Source organism: Notolepis coatsorum (genome assembly GCF_963971535.1).
Source record: "Notolepis coatsorum genome assembly, chromosome: 14".
In the NCBI taxonomy this organism is placed as follows: domain Eukaryota; kingdom Metazoa; phylum Chordata; class Actinopteri; order Aulopiformes; family Paralepididae; genus Notolepis; species Notolepis coatsorum.
In genome coordinates this window covers 3,729,789-3,746,557 of record NC_140178.1, presented here as the reverse complement: position 1 = coordinate 3,746,557, position 16,769 = coordinate 3,729,789, and the positions used below count along the sequence as shown (strand labels likewise).

The following is a 16,769-nucleotide window of genomic DNA, read 5'->3' as shown; positions in this document are numbered from 1 at the left end:
GAGGAGCACGTTCAGCCATAGCCTATTACACTATTACACACTATATTTATTTATTCATGCATTATTGACAGACTGGCTGACTGAATTAATTATTGTGAAATCACGTTCACCGGAATGCCGCTTTTATTTTTAAATCAGTTCTTGCTCTTACTGCACAATGCCTATAGCGAAACAACATGAGGAGGAATAGTTTGACCAACCATGTATTTTGTGTAGTGTATAGGCGCTCAGAGGCTGGCTCGACCGCAGTCAAATCCTAGATATTTCCCCTTATTACAAGAAATCTTGCCAAGCCAAATTTGCTTACTGCACTGGCAGATTATTTCATTTGTATTTGCTTAAAACTAGTTTTTGTTTTGTCAGACCATTGTTAGTGTGGAGTTCTCTCCCCTGATTGGATAACGCGGAACGGGATACCAGAAAATGTATTTTGTGTTTACTGCAGAGTGGAGGGACTGAGAGACCCATGTTACTGACCAGACACTCTATATCAGTGATGGCTGTTTACTGCAGAGCAGGAGGGACTGGGAGACCCATGTTACTGACCAGACACTCTATATCAGTGATGACTGTTTACTGCAGAGTGGGGGGACTGGGAGACCCATGTTACTGACCAGACACTCTATATCAGTGATGGCTGTTTACTGCAGAGTGGAGGGACTGGGAGACCCATGTTACTGACCAGACACTCTATATCAGTGATGGCTGTTTACTGCAGAGCGGAGGGACTGAGAGACCCATGTTACTGACCAGACACTCTATATCAGTGATGGCTGTTTACTGCAGAGTGGAGGGACTGAGAGACCCATGTTACTGACCAGACACTGTATCAGTGATGGCTGTTTACTGCAGAGTGGAGGGACTGAGAGACCCATGTTACTGACCAGACACTCTGTATCAGTGATGGCTGTTTACTGCAGAGTGGAGGGACTGAGAGACCCATGTTACTGACCAGACACTCTATATCAGTGATGGCTGTTTACTGCAGAGCAGAGGGACTGAGAGACCCATGTTACTGACCAGACACTGTATCAGTGATGGCTGTTTACTGCAGAGTGGAGGGACTGAGAGACCCATGTTACTGACCAGACACTCTGTATCAGTGATGGCTGTTTACTGCAGAGTGGAGGGACTGAGAGACCCATGTTACTGACCAGACACTCTATAGCAGACACTCTATATCAGTGATGGCTGTTGGAATGTAGAGCTATTAGTGTAACATTGTGTAGACCACTTATTTTAACTAAATAAAAAATAAAAACACTTTTAATAAGGTTAAGGTTTGTGTGAGGCTGTCAGAAAAGTGTCCACTTCGCTAGGTGGCAGTGTCACCTGCTGTCCTGATACTGCAGCCTCCTCTCTGCCAGATGCCAGTGCTGCTGCCCACAGCACGGCTCGGTGGGAAGGAGCCATGTGCGGTTGCCGGACGAGTCCTCGGTTCTAGATCTATTCGTTTGATTGGTTGAAAATTGAATGAACAGATTGCAGAATGGGTACAATCAGTGTTGCAGTGGTGGTAGGACGGGGTAAGACACCGTCCTAGTAGTTCGCTGAGCAGAAGTGCGTGCAATCACGCACATATGTGCAAGCGCGCACACAAAAATGCTTTCACAATTGTCACTGGACTCGTCCCAGCCGGCACTTGTTTATTTTTGATAGAAATTTACCCCCATACTTATCACCTAGACTTTGCATAATAATAGGATACCGATAGCATAACAACGAGAAGAGCCAAGCCAAACCAACTATATGAATTGAAAATGGGGGACCCTGATGGAAACAAGACAAACGTCTTTCTCAGGTCTGCATCCCCTTAACAATTGTATGTATTGAGCCGTACTGTATTGTACCCATTCTGCAATCTGTTAAATAAAGTTTTCATTCATTCATTCATTCAATACAAGCCCTGTACCAATTGGTGGGGGTTTGCTTGATCTGTGGTCCCGACTGGAAGGATGAGACATTAAGTTGTGCTTCAGTCTGATACAATACAATACAGTAGGGCTGACCCCTTGATTGATTGATTGAAACGTTTATTAACAGATTGCAGAATACAGTACAGCTCAATACATACAATTGTTAAGGGGATGCAGACCAGAGAAAGACTTTCGTCTTGTTTACATCAGGGTCCCCCATTTTCAATTCATGACACACACGACATACAGATAGACAGTACTGCTACATCTATACATTTATGACATACCAGATTTGCAAATACAGTACTGTTTGTGATACAAAAAAATTCAGAAAAAGAGTGTATATACATTTGACATAGAAACTGTACATTGGAGGAGGTTAGGTAGGTGGGGTGGGGCTGTACATTGGAGGTGGGGGGGGGGGGGGGGGTTGGGTAGGGGGGACACACTGTACACTGTACATTGGAATACTGACATACATTTGACATAGAAACAAACTGTACATTGGAGGAGGTTGGGTAGGTGGGTTGGGGTTGGGTGGGGCTGTACATTGGAGGTGGGGGGGGACACTGTACATTGGAATACTGACAAAGCCATCTTTACTGTACAACTGGGTTAGGACATTTGTAGGGGCCAGTTTCGAATTGCAGTCTCCCGTAGGTGTTCTTTGAGAGTGTTTTTGAAAGTGGGTAGTGATTCACATTCCTTTACAGCTTTGGGTAGGGCGTTCCACATTGATGTGGCATAATAGCGAAACGTGTTTAGTCCCTTGTTTGAGCCGAATCTGGGTTTAACATGATTTGTGGAATATTAGAATAGTCGACTAATCGATCGAAAGGAGCCGTAGTCGACGGCCAACCTCTTAGTCGAATTCAAAAATATATATATATATATATATATATATAATATATATATTATACATTTTTTTCTTTTTCTTTTTAAATTTTTTTTTTATCATTCTTTACAAAAGAAAAAAAATAGGCCTAGAAGCGTGGCTAACGCTAATGGCATGCATACCAGAGGCTAACTGCCTATTCTATTATGACATCATACTGTGACATCACAAATGTTCTAGAATGTGCTATTATGACATCATACTGTGACATCACAAATGTTCTAGAATGTGCTATTATGACATCATACTGTGACATCACAAATGTTCTAGAATGTTCTTTTATGACATCACAACGGCACATGTTCCAGAATAATATAGATAATATGTATGGTAAAAAACAGAAAGGTCAGGTGATTATATGTTCTGACTCGGCTGCTGCACTGATGGCTGTGAGTGCATGTAGGTCTAAAGCTCGCCCTGATCTCATTCAGGAAATAATATTAGTTTTATATAGGATTGAGAAGGCAGACTGTTCAGTGGAGTTTTGCTGGGTTCCGGGGCATACAGTGTACAGTGTCCCCCACGCCTGTAGCCTGTACTTCCGTTCGCACACTTTAGGAGACATAGCTTTACCAGCCTAGTATGCTCTTTTTGAGAGCGGTTTTGAAAGATTCACGTTGGCGAATCAACTTGAGTTAATTTGAACGGACTCGTCCTCGAGCCTCACATCCCTACGTCACAGAGTAAAACGCGGCCTGCGCACCCTAACCCCACCAGCACGTCCAGCGAACGAACAAAAGCCGACGTTACTAGTTCTGACGGGGAGGGACACATATAAAGAGCTATACATGTGAGTATTTTGACATTAAGTGTTTCTTCCCCCCCCCCCTCCCTAGTTAACATTTATCAAAGCTGAACTTATACTCTACTGTATTGTGAGTATGGCTATTGTTTGTGCGTCGTGTTACTTCTTCTAACTTGTCTTTGTAATAATAAATCCCTGACAGCAGCAGGGACCAGGCTAGTTCCTAGAAGAGTGCAGTGGTGGTGATGGAGCGGAGACCAATAATCAATAATCAACCAGCTACACCGTCCAATTAGGGTTATTATTCACAAAACAACCCGTACCTGGATCCAATAATGATGGTAATTAGCAGCCGAAGTGAAGCTATAACTTGTGTACAACACGCCACTGTCATCTTCTATAACGTTAGCTCATGTGTTGCTACTAGCGTTAGCCTAGCTTAGCTTAGCTAGCTAGCACACAGTTCAAGTTAGCTCGCTAGCTAAGCTAGCTAGCTAGACGGGACGCGGGTCAAAGGTCACTGGCTATTAAAACGTTAGCTTCCTAGCTAAAGGTACCCCGGCCCCGGGTTAGCTAACGTTAGCTTCACTTATACATTATTATTATTATTGGATCCACGTACACGTTGTTTTGTGAATACTAATCATAATGGACGTTATCTGGTTGATTTACACACGTGTCTCTTGACGGGGCATAAACAGTGTTAGCTAGGGAGCTAACGTTAGCTAGCCTCGTCTGTCTCCGTTGGCTTTGACCTGCCGGACCGTCTAGCTAGCGAGCGAGCTAACTTGAACTGTGGAGCTAGCAGCTAAGCTAGGCTAACGCTAGTAGCAACACATGAGCTACATGTTAGTTAGATGGGACAACAACGGCTTGTTGTGGACATGGATGGACTCCGGAGGGTGTTTCTTTGTGTACGTGGAGAATAACAGCAGCTTAATTCACATAATGAGCCAAACTGACCGTGGACCAGCTATATAGGGACACAAAACATGTGGCTAAACCGGTGGAGGAGGAATACAGTTTCCCTCGCTCCCACAGTCAGTCCACTTGGTCTAAGTTTGTTATTAACTCTCAACAGACTTGGACTCAAAAGTGTAAATGAACCGCGGGCGTCGGTTGTTATGATGACATTCGGTATCTGAGCTAATGTTACACAGGTTCTTAGGTCTAAGTTAACGGGTGGTGATGACGTGTGGTTACGTTGAACTTGAACGTTCAATGTGTTATGATGATGAAATGAAAATGGGGGACCCTGATGTAAACAAGACGAAAGTCTTTCTCTGGTCTGCATCCCCTTATTAACAATTGTGTGTATATTGAGCCGTACTGTAATTTTACCCATTCTGCAAATCTGTTAATAAAGTTTTCAATCGATCAACGTTTTTTATTCCCCGGAAATAGTGCGTTGAGATAGCCCCCCCCCCCCCCCCCCCAAGGACTTGATGACTGGTGTCGTCATCGATGGAATGCACACTCCTACGCAGAGAGTTGATTGTGTAAAACATGTTTTGCTGGCTGTGATGACGTAGAGGTCGCTTTCTTTACACAGCCGTGTTGGTGGTGGCCTGGTGGGGAATGCGGAAGTTAACTTTGCATTGAAACACTATTCTACTACCCCTGGCTACCGGTCCGAATGTAAGACCAGGGGAACCATAAAAAGAAGGAAGGGTTATGGTGTCGGAAATACCAGCGTTCTTCTATGCTCTGCTTGGTGGCAGTTCTAGATAGAATAGAATATAAATACTTTAGTCATCCAGAGGGAAATTTGGCACTACAAATCGCTATTGAAGCCTGTATTCAAATGTAACATCAATCGATGTATGAAGCGTTTTAGCTAGTCAATAATGCAACAGATTGCACATGATTCTGACATCCGGGGTAATTACCTGTTTAAAAGACGGGTAGGATGATTCAATTCTGTCGGCCGAACTGACCCACACTTGGCACCATATGTGCGTTCACATGCTACACATGACCCTCGCATGACGTGATGATGACCCTTCCTTATTTTATAGGTTCCTTCATGTATAAGACTCGTTTTTGGGAAAGACCTTTTGATCTTTTGAAGACCAAATCCTGTTTTATAAACTTTTTTTTGATCCACTTTTTCTCCCATTTTTCTATTTTATTTCTCCCATCCCAATTTCGTATCATCCAATTCAACCCTCCCCTGTCTCGAACGCTGTTTCTTGCCTCCCACAAGCCGGCTGCAATGTGGACTAAGTCATACATAGCACGAGTCCCCTCCGATACTCGAGGTAACATCAGTCTCATCTTTTCACCTGCGCGGCGTGATCTTTCAGCGTCAGGGGTCTGCGCTTTGGAGGGGCGCCGCCCCCATCGCTTCCTGATTCTACTGCGCAGGCGCACCAACCGACCTGTAGGAGTCGCTGTCCACAACACCTGATCCCCACCCATCAGTTTCCCACCCCCTAATACTGCCAATGTGTATTAGTACGGACGACCAGCTAAACTGAAAGCAATGTTGAGCGCTGGGCTCGGAACAGGCGAACCCAGCGTCTCCAGTATTCGTGGTGAGCGCCTTGCCCACTGCACCACTTAGCCGCCCTAAACTTATTTTATTTGAAATGATTTCATCCTTTCCGCTTTTAATTTTATTTCACCACTCTGTTCGAACGTCCCATTGCTCGCTGGTCCTGCTGTGCACTACTCCCAAGTAAAGCCACATCTTTGAACGGTGGCGTTAGTGGTTAACACTGTCTCCTCGCAGCAAGAAGCAAGAAGGTCCTGGGTTCGATTCCAGCTTGGGGACCAGGTTGCCAGGTACCCAGGTGGGGTATCTCCCAGGCCTTTCTGTGTGGAGTTTGCATGTTCTCCCCCCCATGCTCGCAAGGGTTTCCCCCCCGATAAGATGAACCCAATGGAAAAACATCATCTGACGGGCAGGAGCACTTGAATCGGTCCCCCGGGCACGGTACCTCGCCGACGCCCTGTCTGCTCCCAGCTGCCCTTGGGGGGGCGGGGGGGGGGGGGACGACGACGACAGGATGGGTCATACTAACTCGTTTGGCTGGGTTAGGGGGAGGGCAAGTCATGGGTGGTAATCTGGTGTCGTGGACAGCGACGCCTACAGGTCAGGTCTGGGCGCCTGCTCAGCGAAAGGCAGGACTTGATGAAGGCAGCGTGACCTCCCACGCGTTATGCTTCACCAATGAGAGTCCTCGCTGCCAGGTGAAAAAAGAGTCACTGGCTGTCGCTGCGCGTGTCGGAGGAAGCGTGCGGATGACTTTCAGGGTTCCCTTGTACCGACCAGTAGGAGAACATGCGCACAACAACCAGGTAGGGTTGGGGGGGAATTGGCACAACGACTAAATTGGGACGGGGAGAAAAAGAGGATACAAAAAAAATTCAAATGTCAACATTATGATCGAAGCTTCGAAGCATTCGGTACAGCCCTACAGTGTAGGTTAGTTTATTAGGACAAGTGCATGACAGTAAGGTTAGTTAGGGCTAGATTTTTTTTTCATCTCTCCAGGCGCCTGTTGCTGTGTATGCCGTGTTTTTTTTCTTCTTTTGCACCTGCACTGCAGGCAGTGTGTGAGCGGGAGAGAGATGTAGAGAGAGGGAGGGAGATGTAGAGCGGGAGGGAGGGAGAGGGAGACTTGGGGAACAACTCGTTTGGCGCGACCTGTTCTCCTGAATGTATAATGACTTTTAAAAGTCTAGACCCTGAAAATAAGACGTGATATTATTCCTAGGAGAAAAACCCCCTCAGGCCCTCTTATATTCAGTAGAGCTGTGAATCTTCACTGGCCTCACGATTCAACTTCGATTACAATTCAGCTGTCCACGATTCGATTCTACGATGCATCTCGATGCAGCTCAATAATATATTACATCCTCAATTTTATAATCTTATTACTGCACAATGGCTACTTTTTCATCAATTAATACAAGCAGTCAGATACATTTACTTTTATTTAGCAAGTTCTTAAATCAGAATGTCAAAATAAATGTCTTTACTAGTGTTGCATGAGAGCACTAGCTTTAATAATATATTTGATTTGTAGGGCGCTTTATAGTTGTGGAGCAAATCCAAAGCGCTACATTGTAAAAGAACAGAATTTTTTTTATAAATCTTTTTTTAATAATTAATTATGTTCTGTCACTGCATCGATGCAGAATCGTCCACGTCCGCATCACGATGCATCTCTTAGAATCGAGAAATGTCCACACCCCTAATATTCGGTACAATGTGGTAATATCGCTAATTAGGGCAGGGCGATATAACGATAATTATCGCGATATATTTTAATAATCGATATCGGGGGGGGGGTATCGAAAAAAGAAAATATCGGATTTTATATTTTTTTGTGACCTGCAACAGGGCATTTTTAAAACCAGAGACAGTGGACAGACTTGTCTTTCTTGCCTGCAACTTAAAGTAATGGCTTTGCTTGTCCAAATGACAATACTGACCAAATTGAGATTTATTTTTCTCTTGTCCATTTATTTTGTTTGCTTTCTAATGTAAAATGCAGTTTGAAACCGTCTGTACACAGTAGGCTATGTGTGCTAGCAGAGCTAGTCTCCAGTCACAAGTCACGGTGCACATGTGCGATGGTTTGTCCACCAAAAAAGCGCCAAAAGATAGAAAAGAAACTAGCAGAGCGGCGAGCCAGACCTGTTCAACTTTCCTGGAGCCACAGCCAGCAGAGAAGCTTGTTTACTTTCGCAACCAGCTGCAGCCTGAGAACTGGAGTGGGTGGCAACGACCAAGAATTGCTGCAAAATAAACATACATCTGTTGTAAAAAAATAAATGTATATATATTTTTTTATACTTATAACAATATCGATAATTATACATGGCGTTTTAACATTCGACGAAATGCTTTTGTTATTGGTCAATAGCGCTCGGTTGCCCATAGCAGCGGTCCGTTATTACTCGATAACGGACCGCTGCCAGGGGCAACCGAGCAATAATGACCGCTGTTCGCAGCTGGAGCAATCAAGCCCACTGACACACACTGCATCAGTGCAATCAGACACACCTGCCGGCGATAATAATAATAATTTTATTTGGGCTGACAGAGCCACAGAACAACTGTCTGCATTTGATCTCGTCTTGTCGATGGTGTAAAATGAATTGGGTATATTGTTAGTAAGTTAGCCATGTAATAAGCGGGATAATGTATATAGCCTATACTTGGTCATTGTCGCAAAATAATTGACCTTCGCTACATTTAGAACACCTCGGCGAGGCGCCTCGGTGTTCTAAACTCTGTCGGTCAATTATTTTGCGACAATGACCTCGTAGCTATACATTATCCCTTACTTATCGATATCGAGTGATATGGCCAAAAATGATATCGCGATAACTATCATTTTTGGCCATATCGCCCATCCCTATCGCTAATGTCTCATGATGCTTGGTCAGTCTAGCATCAAGGTTAGAAGCGGCTGGACGGGGCTCCATGCTGTCGTTGGCTAAAGCCTGGATGATTCTGTCTGATGTTTTAACTCCCCCCCCCCCCCCCCCCCCCCCCCTCTTTTGTCTCCACTGCAGGTGCTGACGAGCAAACATGTCTGTGGCGTGTCACGATAGAAGTCGACGCTGGCAAGAGATTCAAAACGGCTTACAGTTTATTCAGTAAGTGACTCCTAAACAAATCGGCTTACAGTTCATTCAGTAAGTGACTTATCTGTTCTCCAACAACCAACCAATCAGCTTACAGTTAATTCAGTAAGTGACTTCTCAACCAATCGGCTTACAGTTCGTTCAGTAAGTGACTTCTCAACCAATCGGCTTACAGTTCGTTCAGTAAGTGACTTATCTGTTCCCCAACAACTAGCCAATCAGCTTACATTTCAGTAAGAGACTTCTCAACCAATCGGCTGTCCTGTTCAGGAACATGACTTTTAACGTCTGCGGTAGTTTCACCAGCGAGTCTGCAGAGTATTGAGCGGCACCTGTTCAAACCACGAGCGACTCTCACCAAGGACATGCCGCTCCAAGTTGACGTGTGTCATCAATTATGGCCATATATGGATCTTCTCATGATCAATATAGGTTTAATAGTGACACGCGTCGCATAGTACAAAGTACATGTAGATTAACAAATGTAAACAAAGGTGCAGATGAAGGTCTGTATGCCCTATTTGTTATATTATACTAAACTACTGCTGCTTGTAAGATCCTGATCAAACTGGCCAGTATCACGTCTTCGTCTGGTTGGCTCTCCATCCAATTCCTCTGCGTTGTGTCATTTTAATGGTCCTGACGTCTCCGATACTGGCGGATAAGATCCTTATCTCCCCCGTTAGTGCAATCCATAAACCATACTAATTCTCCACCTCCGTAAGAATTCGACACTTCGACACCGTGAGATACCTTATGAGGAAAAGCGTTGTTTTATTGCTATAAACAGAACCTCATAATCAGATGTTATCAAATTGTATCGTCCTTGAAGAGTCTATTCTAATGATCTTTCGGTGTGTTCGTCTATCGTCCTTTTGTTATTCAGTCCAATAGTGGTCAGGCCTGTTCGTTAGCCGAGACCATCCTCGTGGTAGCCGAAGCTAATGCTGATGTGGTATTCTCCCCCCCCCCCCCCCCCCCCCCCCCCCCAATGAGAGGAGAGAGTGTCTTCGTGTGATCTCAGTCCTACTCGCTCTTGGTCAGATTCTAGTCTGCCCTCCACCCGGAAACACCGTTCGACTTATATACTTAGATGTTCGTCGTCGCAACGACGGCCCCGCCTTCTGGTTGTCATGCGACATGTTGTCATGACAACTGCGTTAATAACCTTTACACACATCTCACGTTTCATTAAGATGAACCTCTCTCCCTCCTGCCCTGGGAGACAGTACACTCTAATCTCAGATGTTCTTACAAGGAATGTCAACAAACACCCTCGCTGGCAGTGTATTCAATCCCCTGGTCACCGTTCTATCACCGTCTTCCATGCACATTTCGATCACCGTTTTAGCTGTGATCCTCTCCCCCCAATCTATACATCACATACATTGAAAAAGCACCCCAAATCCTTCATGCTGCTATTACTATTACTGCTGCTATTACTACTACTACTGCTGCTGCTATTACTTTTATTATTATTATCGATTATTATTATTGGGGCGACAATGGCTCGTGAGGTAGAGCAGTCGTCTGGCAATCCGGAGGTTCCCGGTTCGATTCCCGGGCAGCGTGTTGTCGATGTGTCCTTGAGCAAGACACTTAACCCCTAATTGCTCCCGATGAGCAGGTTGGCACCTTGCATGGTCGCCTCCGCCGTCGGTGTGAGTGAACGGGTAAAATGTGAGTACAAATTGTAAAGCGCTTTGGATAAAAACAGTACATATCCCGAGGCTGTCCGTCACCTGAACTCGAGTACAAATGTACAGGCACTTTGTACAATAAGGGCTAGCACCAGCCAACATGCACTTTAAGGCAATATGCACTTTAAAACTGGAACACTGAGCAATTTATTTTAGGTACTGTAGCATTTTTTCTTTTTAATTGTTTGTGTAAAACTCTTTATTGTGGGGATTGTACTCTTTTTTTATATTGTATTCTGTGTTTTATATTGTATGTTTTTAACATTGTCTGTACTGTACGTGGCACCAAGACAAATCCCAATCAACAGTGTTGAAATGGCAATAAAGTTTCTATCTATCTATCTTATGCTTGCCTGGATAAATAAAGGTTAAATAAATCAAATCAAATAAAAGCGCTATATAAAAAGCAGCCATTTACCATTACTACTATTGCTGCTGCTGCTATTACTACTACTATCGAATAGCAATGTTGTGAGCTTTGCCCATCCCTACCTCATCCTAATGCCAGTAGTAAAGGTTTGAGATGACGGCTACTAGAAACCCAACCGAGACAAAACCCTCGAGTATCATCTGCCAGCAGTGTGTTTGAGGCCCCAGAGAGCGTTTCCTCCTCAGGCCTGGTGCTCTGGGAGGGGGGGGGGGGGGGGGGGGGGGGGGCACAGGACACGTCTAATGGGCTGCTGTGCTGTAATGACAATACATTGAATCTAATCTAATTATACTGGCTGCTGTTGGTACCGTCTTAGATCTCAGGAGGGGATACCTCAGCTGTTGTCTCCCTGAACTCTGTACCATGACGACGGCCCCACCATACCATATACCAGGCTTTGCACAAGGTCCTTGAAGTGCTTAAAGTGCTTGATTTTTTTTACTTAAACGGCCCATTTTTAACGAGGGGTTTAAAAAGTCCTTGAAAAGGGGGGGGGGGGGGGGGGGGGGGGGATGGGTTAAGCGCAGAGGAGTATCGCATCGGCGATCCTAAAATGCGTGTGTGTTCCGGTGTGTGTGTTGTGTGTGCTGCATATATCGGTATCGGTTGATATCGGTATCGGAAATTAAGAGTTGGACTATATCGGATATCAGTAAAAAAAAACAATATCGCACAGCTCTAGTAGATACTATATCTATATCTGTACATATCCCTTACCTACTCTTACTAGTTATGCTGCTGGCCAGTATGACTTACTACCATAATGTTATACCTGTATCACTGTACATATTAATACTACAACTCTGTACATACATCTGATTCTCATTATTACTCAGTAGTACTTGTATCCAGTTTAATCACCTGTACGTTGTATTTACTATCTCACTTTACTGTTACATTTGCACTCTGGTTGGATGCCAAACTTTTCATTGTACTGTACATTTTCTGTATAATGACGATACATATTTATCTAATTTAACTGAGTGCCAATACTAAACTCTCTTCCTTTCTCTGTACACTTTCTGTTCTTTACAACCTCTTGACACTGAATACTTTTCAACTTGATCATTTAGATCTACGCTGCCCTTTCCTGGAAGTCAAGAACAGTATGAGGTAAGGATGCCTTGCTTTCATAAGGTTTCTATATGGTTTTAGGATTACTTTATTTGTTCCAGGGGGGACAGCGTACATTAATAAATAAAAAAAAATTAGTACATAAATGCACCCAATTTTAGCCAAACGGCTCATTTCCATTGGCCGTCCCCCTGCCAAAAGGTACAGGCTAAAATCCTGTGTGAAAAAGGGTTAGCAATACAAACAGAATAAAATCAAGATAAATAACATTAGAATAAAAACACAAACAAATCACATAGAACATACGACAGGGATACAGCGCACAATACAGTCATGGACACAAGGACTGAGCACATCATGACATATTAGAAGACCAAGGCATAGACAAACGCACCATATCCACGCACACACACACACACACACACACACACACACACGCACACACACCTCACTGTTGACATATGGGGGTAGCTAAGGACGGAGCACATCATGACATAATAAGACCAAGGCATAGACAAACGCACCATAACCACACACACACGCACACACACACACACACACACACACACACACCTCACTGTTGACATATGGGGTTAGCTATATCGTACACATGGTGGCCGTGGGTCCTTGCAATGTCTTAAATTCACATTTTAAAGTATTGAAAGTATCGGGCTGCGTTCACACTGACGGCCTTAACTGCTCAATTCTGATTTATTGCTCGGATCTGATTTTCTTTTGTTTGTTTGTTTGGCTGTTCACATTATTCTTTTAAAATGTGGCCCAAGATCAGATTCCAGTGTCAACCGGTCACTGCTCCTGAACTGACTGACAAAGATAATTGTGACAAACGTCAATCTAGAGCAGCGGTTCTCAAAACTACGGGCCGCGACCCAAAGTGAGGTCGTGGGTAGGTGACAGTGGTTTTTTTTTTTTTTTTTTTTTTATAAATGTGCATTGGCTAAATATGCCTCGTTTTATAAATGTGTATTGATAACATAGTGCTGTAATAAACATTTCTAATAAATATGCATGATCAAGTTCAACAACGTGTGCTTTTATTTTGATATTCCTTAATTTCATGTTGAAATTACACGATGCATAAGTGTGGGGTGAGGGGATCGCCAAAGAAATATCATAAATAAAATGGGGTCGTGGTATAAAAAAGTTTGAGAACCCCTGATCTAGAGTGACGTAATAGTTGCATGAAATTCTCATGACTGTTCAGACCTAGTGTGTCTCAAGACCTAGTGTGTCTCAAGACCTAGTGTGATTTGTGCTGTTCACACGGTCTTGATTCAGATCTGAGTCACATAAGAGCAATGTGAACGTGGCCTTATAGTCTTAAATTCTGTTTTTAATTATTTATATTGAATCTTGTAAGCAGGATACAAAAATTGGAGCAAAATGCCTCACTTAGAGAAAAGTGGACAAAAGTGGACAATCAAGAAACGCTGGCTCGGTTGATTTGACACTAAATCAAATCAAATGTATTTGTAAAATGTACTATCGGCACATCAGTCCTCTGAGCTCTCGGTATTTGACCAAAACCACTGCGGTTAAGTGCTAAACGGCATCTTAATTTTTTTTTTTTTTTTTTTTTTTTTTTTTTGCAATTCAAAGAGGGAAGGCTTGCATGCGTCATATGACCGGCCCAAGTGTTCTAGTGTTAAAAAGTCTTAAATGTAACTTGCTGATACACAGACACCCTGCACACAGGCATTCATTGTAATTCTATTGGGAACATGACGTTTACCAAATGGATACTAGGGGTGTAACGGTACACAAAAACCACGGTTCGGTACGTACCTCGGTTTTGAAGTCACGGTTCAGTACAGGTTTTCGGTACAGTGGGGGAAAGTTTGGCTTTCCATGGTCCACTCAGGGGTGATGTAGTGTGCAGTAACTAATTGTTCTTGTAGGGCTGTCAACAAATATTCTATATTGAAATTAATAAGCGACATTTTTTTAAGGAATTCTATTAGATTGTGAAAAAAAACAGCTCCCGGTGGGCGGCCGTTAGTGGTTAACATACCGTTGTATTCGTTGAACCTAAGGTCCAGTACTGAAACGGTTCGGTACGGAATACGTGTACCTTTACACCCCTAATGGATACAGAACTGTCACTTATTAATCTATCTGTTTCACAGGTCAGTGGACAAAGTTCTAAGTATTCTAGTGTAAATATTTTAAGAGTCTTTCTTGCCATTTTCTCAATTGCAAACTGATGGAAATGACCTATATTTCTTTCAACATGAACGTGAGGTTAAAAGCCAACCTCATCATTCCATTTAGATATGAATCTAAAAATAATAATAAAAGAAATCTAACCCTAACTAACCTTATTGTCATGCAACCTAATATACTAACCTACACTGTAGCACTTGACACTTTGATGAACATTGTTACTCAGCTGATATAAAAAAAAATTCAACTCAGATTTGTGCCCTTCCTGATGACTTGTCGTACAGAACTTGTAAGTCGCTTTGGATAAAAAGTAAAAAGTTTCAGCTAAATGTAAATTAATCCGTTTCTCTTCCGGTGTTCCGCAGGTGTTCATTCAGGACCTTGTGAGGAATCTGTTTGGAGAAGGGAACGATGTTTTCCAGGAAGGAGAATGGACTAAATCTATAGAGATGTACACTGAGGCCTTGAGCATAGCGGAATACGCCGAGTCGGAAGAGATTGTTATCCCCATAGGATTACTGGAAAAACTGTACGCCAACCGTGCTGCGGCCTACTTGAACATGGTGCCGGTGAGTACGGACACTCATACGTGACCACGGACAGGGTATCTGTGGGTATGAATGAACGAAGAAAAAAAACAAATGTACATATTCAAGGCAAGCGCACACACAAAATCAACGACCGAAAAAAAAGGAATAGGCTGAAGCACATGCTTATTTTTGCATATCCTTTACACATTCTTAAAAACTAAATATATTTTAATATAAGAAAGAAAAACTTAAAATATGCTGCAAGATATCATTTTTTGAAAGAAAAAACAAATGGTTGATGTTTTACTCAACTGTACTCCTGAATTATTTTATCCTTTTTTAAAGGTGACATGCATTATAAATGTCTTTTTTCACTGTCTAGCATTGTATTATAGTAATAGGAGTTAGTATCAATGTGTCTGTGTCTCTAAATACCATATTGGCAGATTGCCGTCATTCATTTCCTGCTCCATTTAATCAGGTCGTTCTGATTTGACTCTCATGGTGACGTCACGTGGCGCTGGGGAAGCGGATAGTGATCCGATTGGCTCTGTGGTTGGAGCCAATGCCCGCCCACAATCTACCTAGAGCAGACCAAAGTGCAGTGACTTAGCCTAACGTAAATAATATGAGCAAAACACGCAGGCCATGTGCTGTTCTTGGCTGCAAAGCTGCTAATACGTCTTTGCGCAGTTTTCCTGAGGATGTCGTGCTTCGCCAGCAATGGACCAAGTTCGTTTTTGGATTTTTGCAAAGACGAGGGACTTTATGCTTCCGTGATTTCCTGGCTGTTGCTAAAGAAGGGAACTTAGCCTGTAAGTCTTTGAGACCAAAAGAAAGCATTGAATCAGTAAGTACATACAGTACATCGTAATTAGTTAATTAGCAGTAGGACCTCGTTCATTCATCCGTGTGTGTGCGCTAAGAAGACAGTCTAACGTTAGTGCAAGCACTGTGTGTGTGTGTGTGTGTGTTAGACGGACTGAGAGAGCAAGCTAGCTTAGCTAACGTTCTTAGCTCTGTGCTTCGTTGTATATATGTAGACCAGTGGCGTCGTTTCAGTAAAAGGCAAGGTATGGCGAGGAGGGAGGGGGGGGGGGGTGAATGGGGCGTTTCCCCCCCTTGGTGGATTTTTTTTGTCAAATCAGTTGTGCAATAGTCACTTTTGGTGAGTTGTTTCTATACAATTCAGTTATATGACATTTAGGTATGACACAGGACTACACAAGCATTTTTAGTATAGAAATGTGTCAACAGACTAAAGCAGGGAACCACAATATTTTGCATACGAATTATGCAGAATGTAATATCATAACTGTCTATTACTTTTCTTGCAATTGAGCCAATTTTCCTTCGGTACGGTTTTGAGGTGTGTTCAACAGAATGTAGTATCAAAAACACATTTACAAAAAGTATGGGTTACTGAATGCTGAACTGCACTGTTATGCCATACCTTGCCATACCAGAATGACGCCCATGATGTAGACCTACTTGTGTGTATTGCGAATGAATGATTATGTTCCTAACTAACGTCGTTAGTACAAGTGCCGTGTGTGTGTTAGACGGATTGGGAGAGCAATCTTATTCTTCCGGGCATTTGTTTTCCCAAAATTGTATGACATGGGTACCTGCTTCGGTGTCATCCCTTTGTGGATTGTATTGTATCGAAAACGTATGCTTGAGCCATATTT

General features: G+C 43.2%; 1 protein-coding gene across 4 annotated transcripts in view; it reads left to right on the top strand.

Moving 5' to 3' along the window:
* Positions 1-3,508: 3,508 nt before the first annotated feature.
* zc3h7a (zinc finger CCCH-type containing 7A) overlaps positions 3,509-16,769 on the top strand; it is a 63,816-nt gene continuing 50,555 nt past the window's right edge. For all 4 annotated transcript variants that reach the window (XM_084328877.1, XM_084328876.1, XM_084328875.1 and 1 more), the window contains exons 1-4: positions 3,509-3,601; positions 9,089-9,172; positions 12,364-12,403; positions 14,914-15,117. In XM_084328877.1, the coding sequence (XP_084185003.1) occupies positions 9,105-9,172; positions 12,364-12,403; positions 14,914-15,117 (312 nt within the window). In that variant the 5' untranslated portion in view covers positions 3,509-3,601; positions 9,089-9,104. The remainder of the gene's footprint in view (positions 3,602-9,088; positions 9,173-12,363; positions 12,404-14,913; positions 15,118-16,769) is intronic.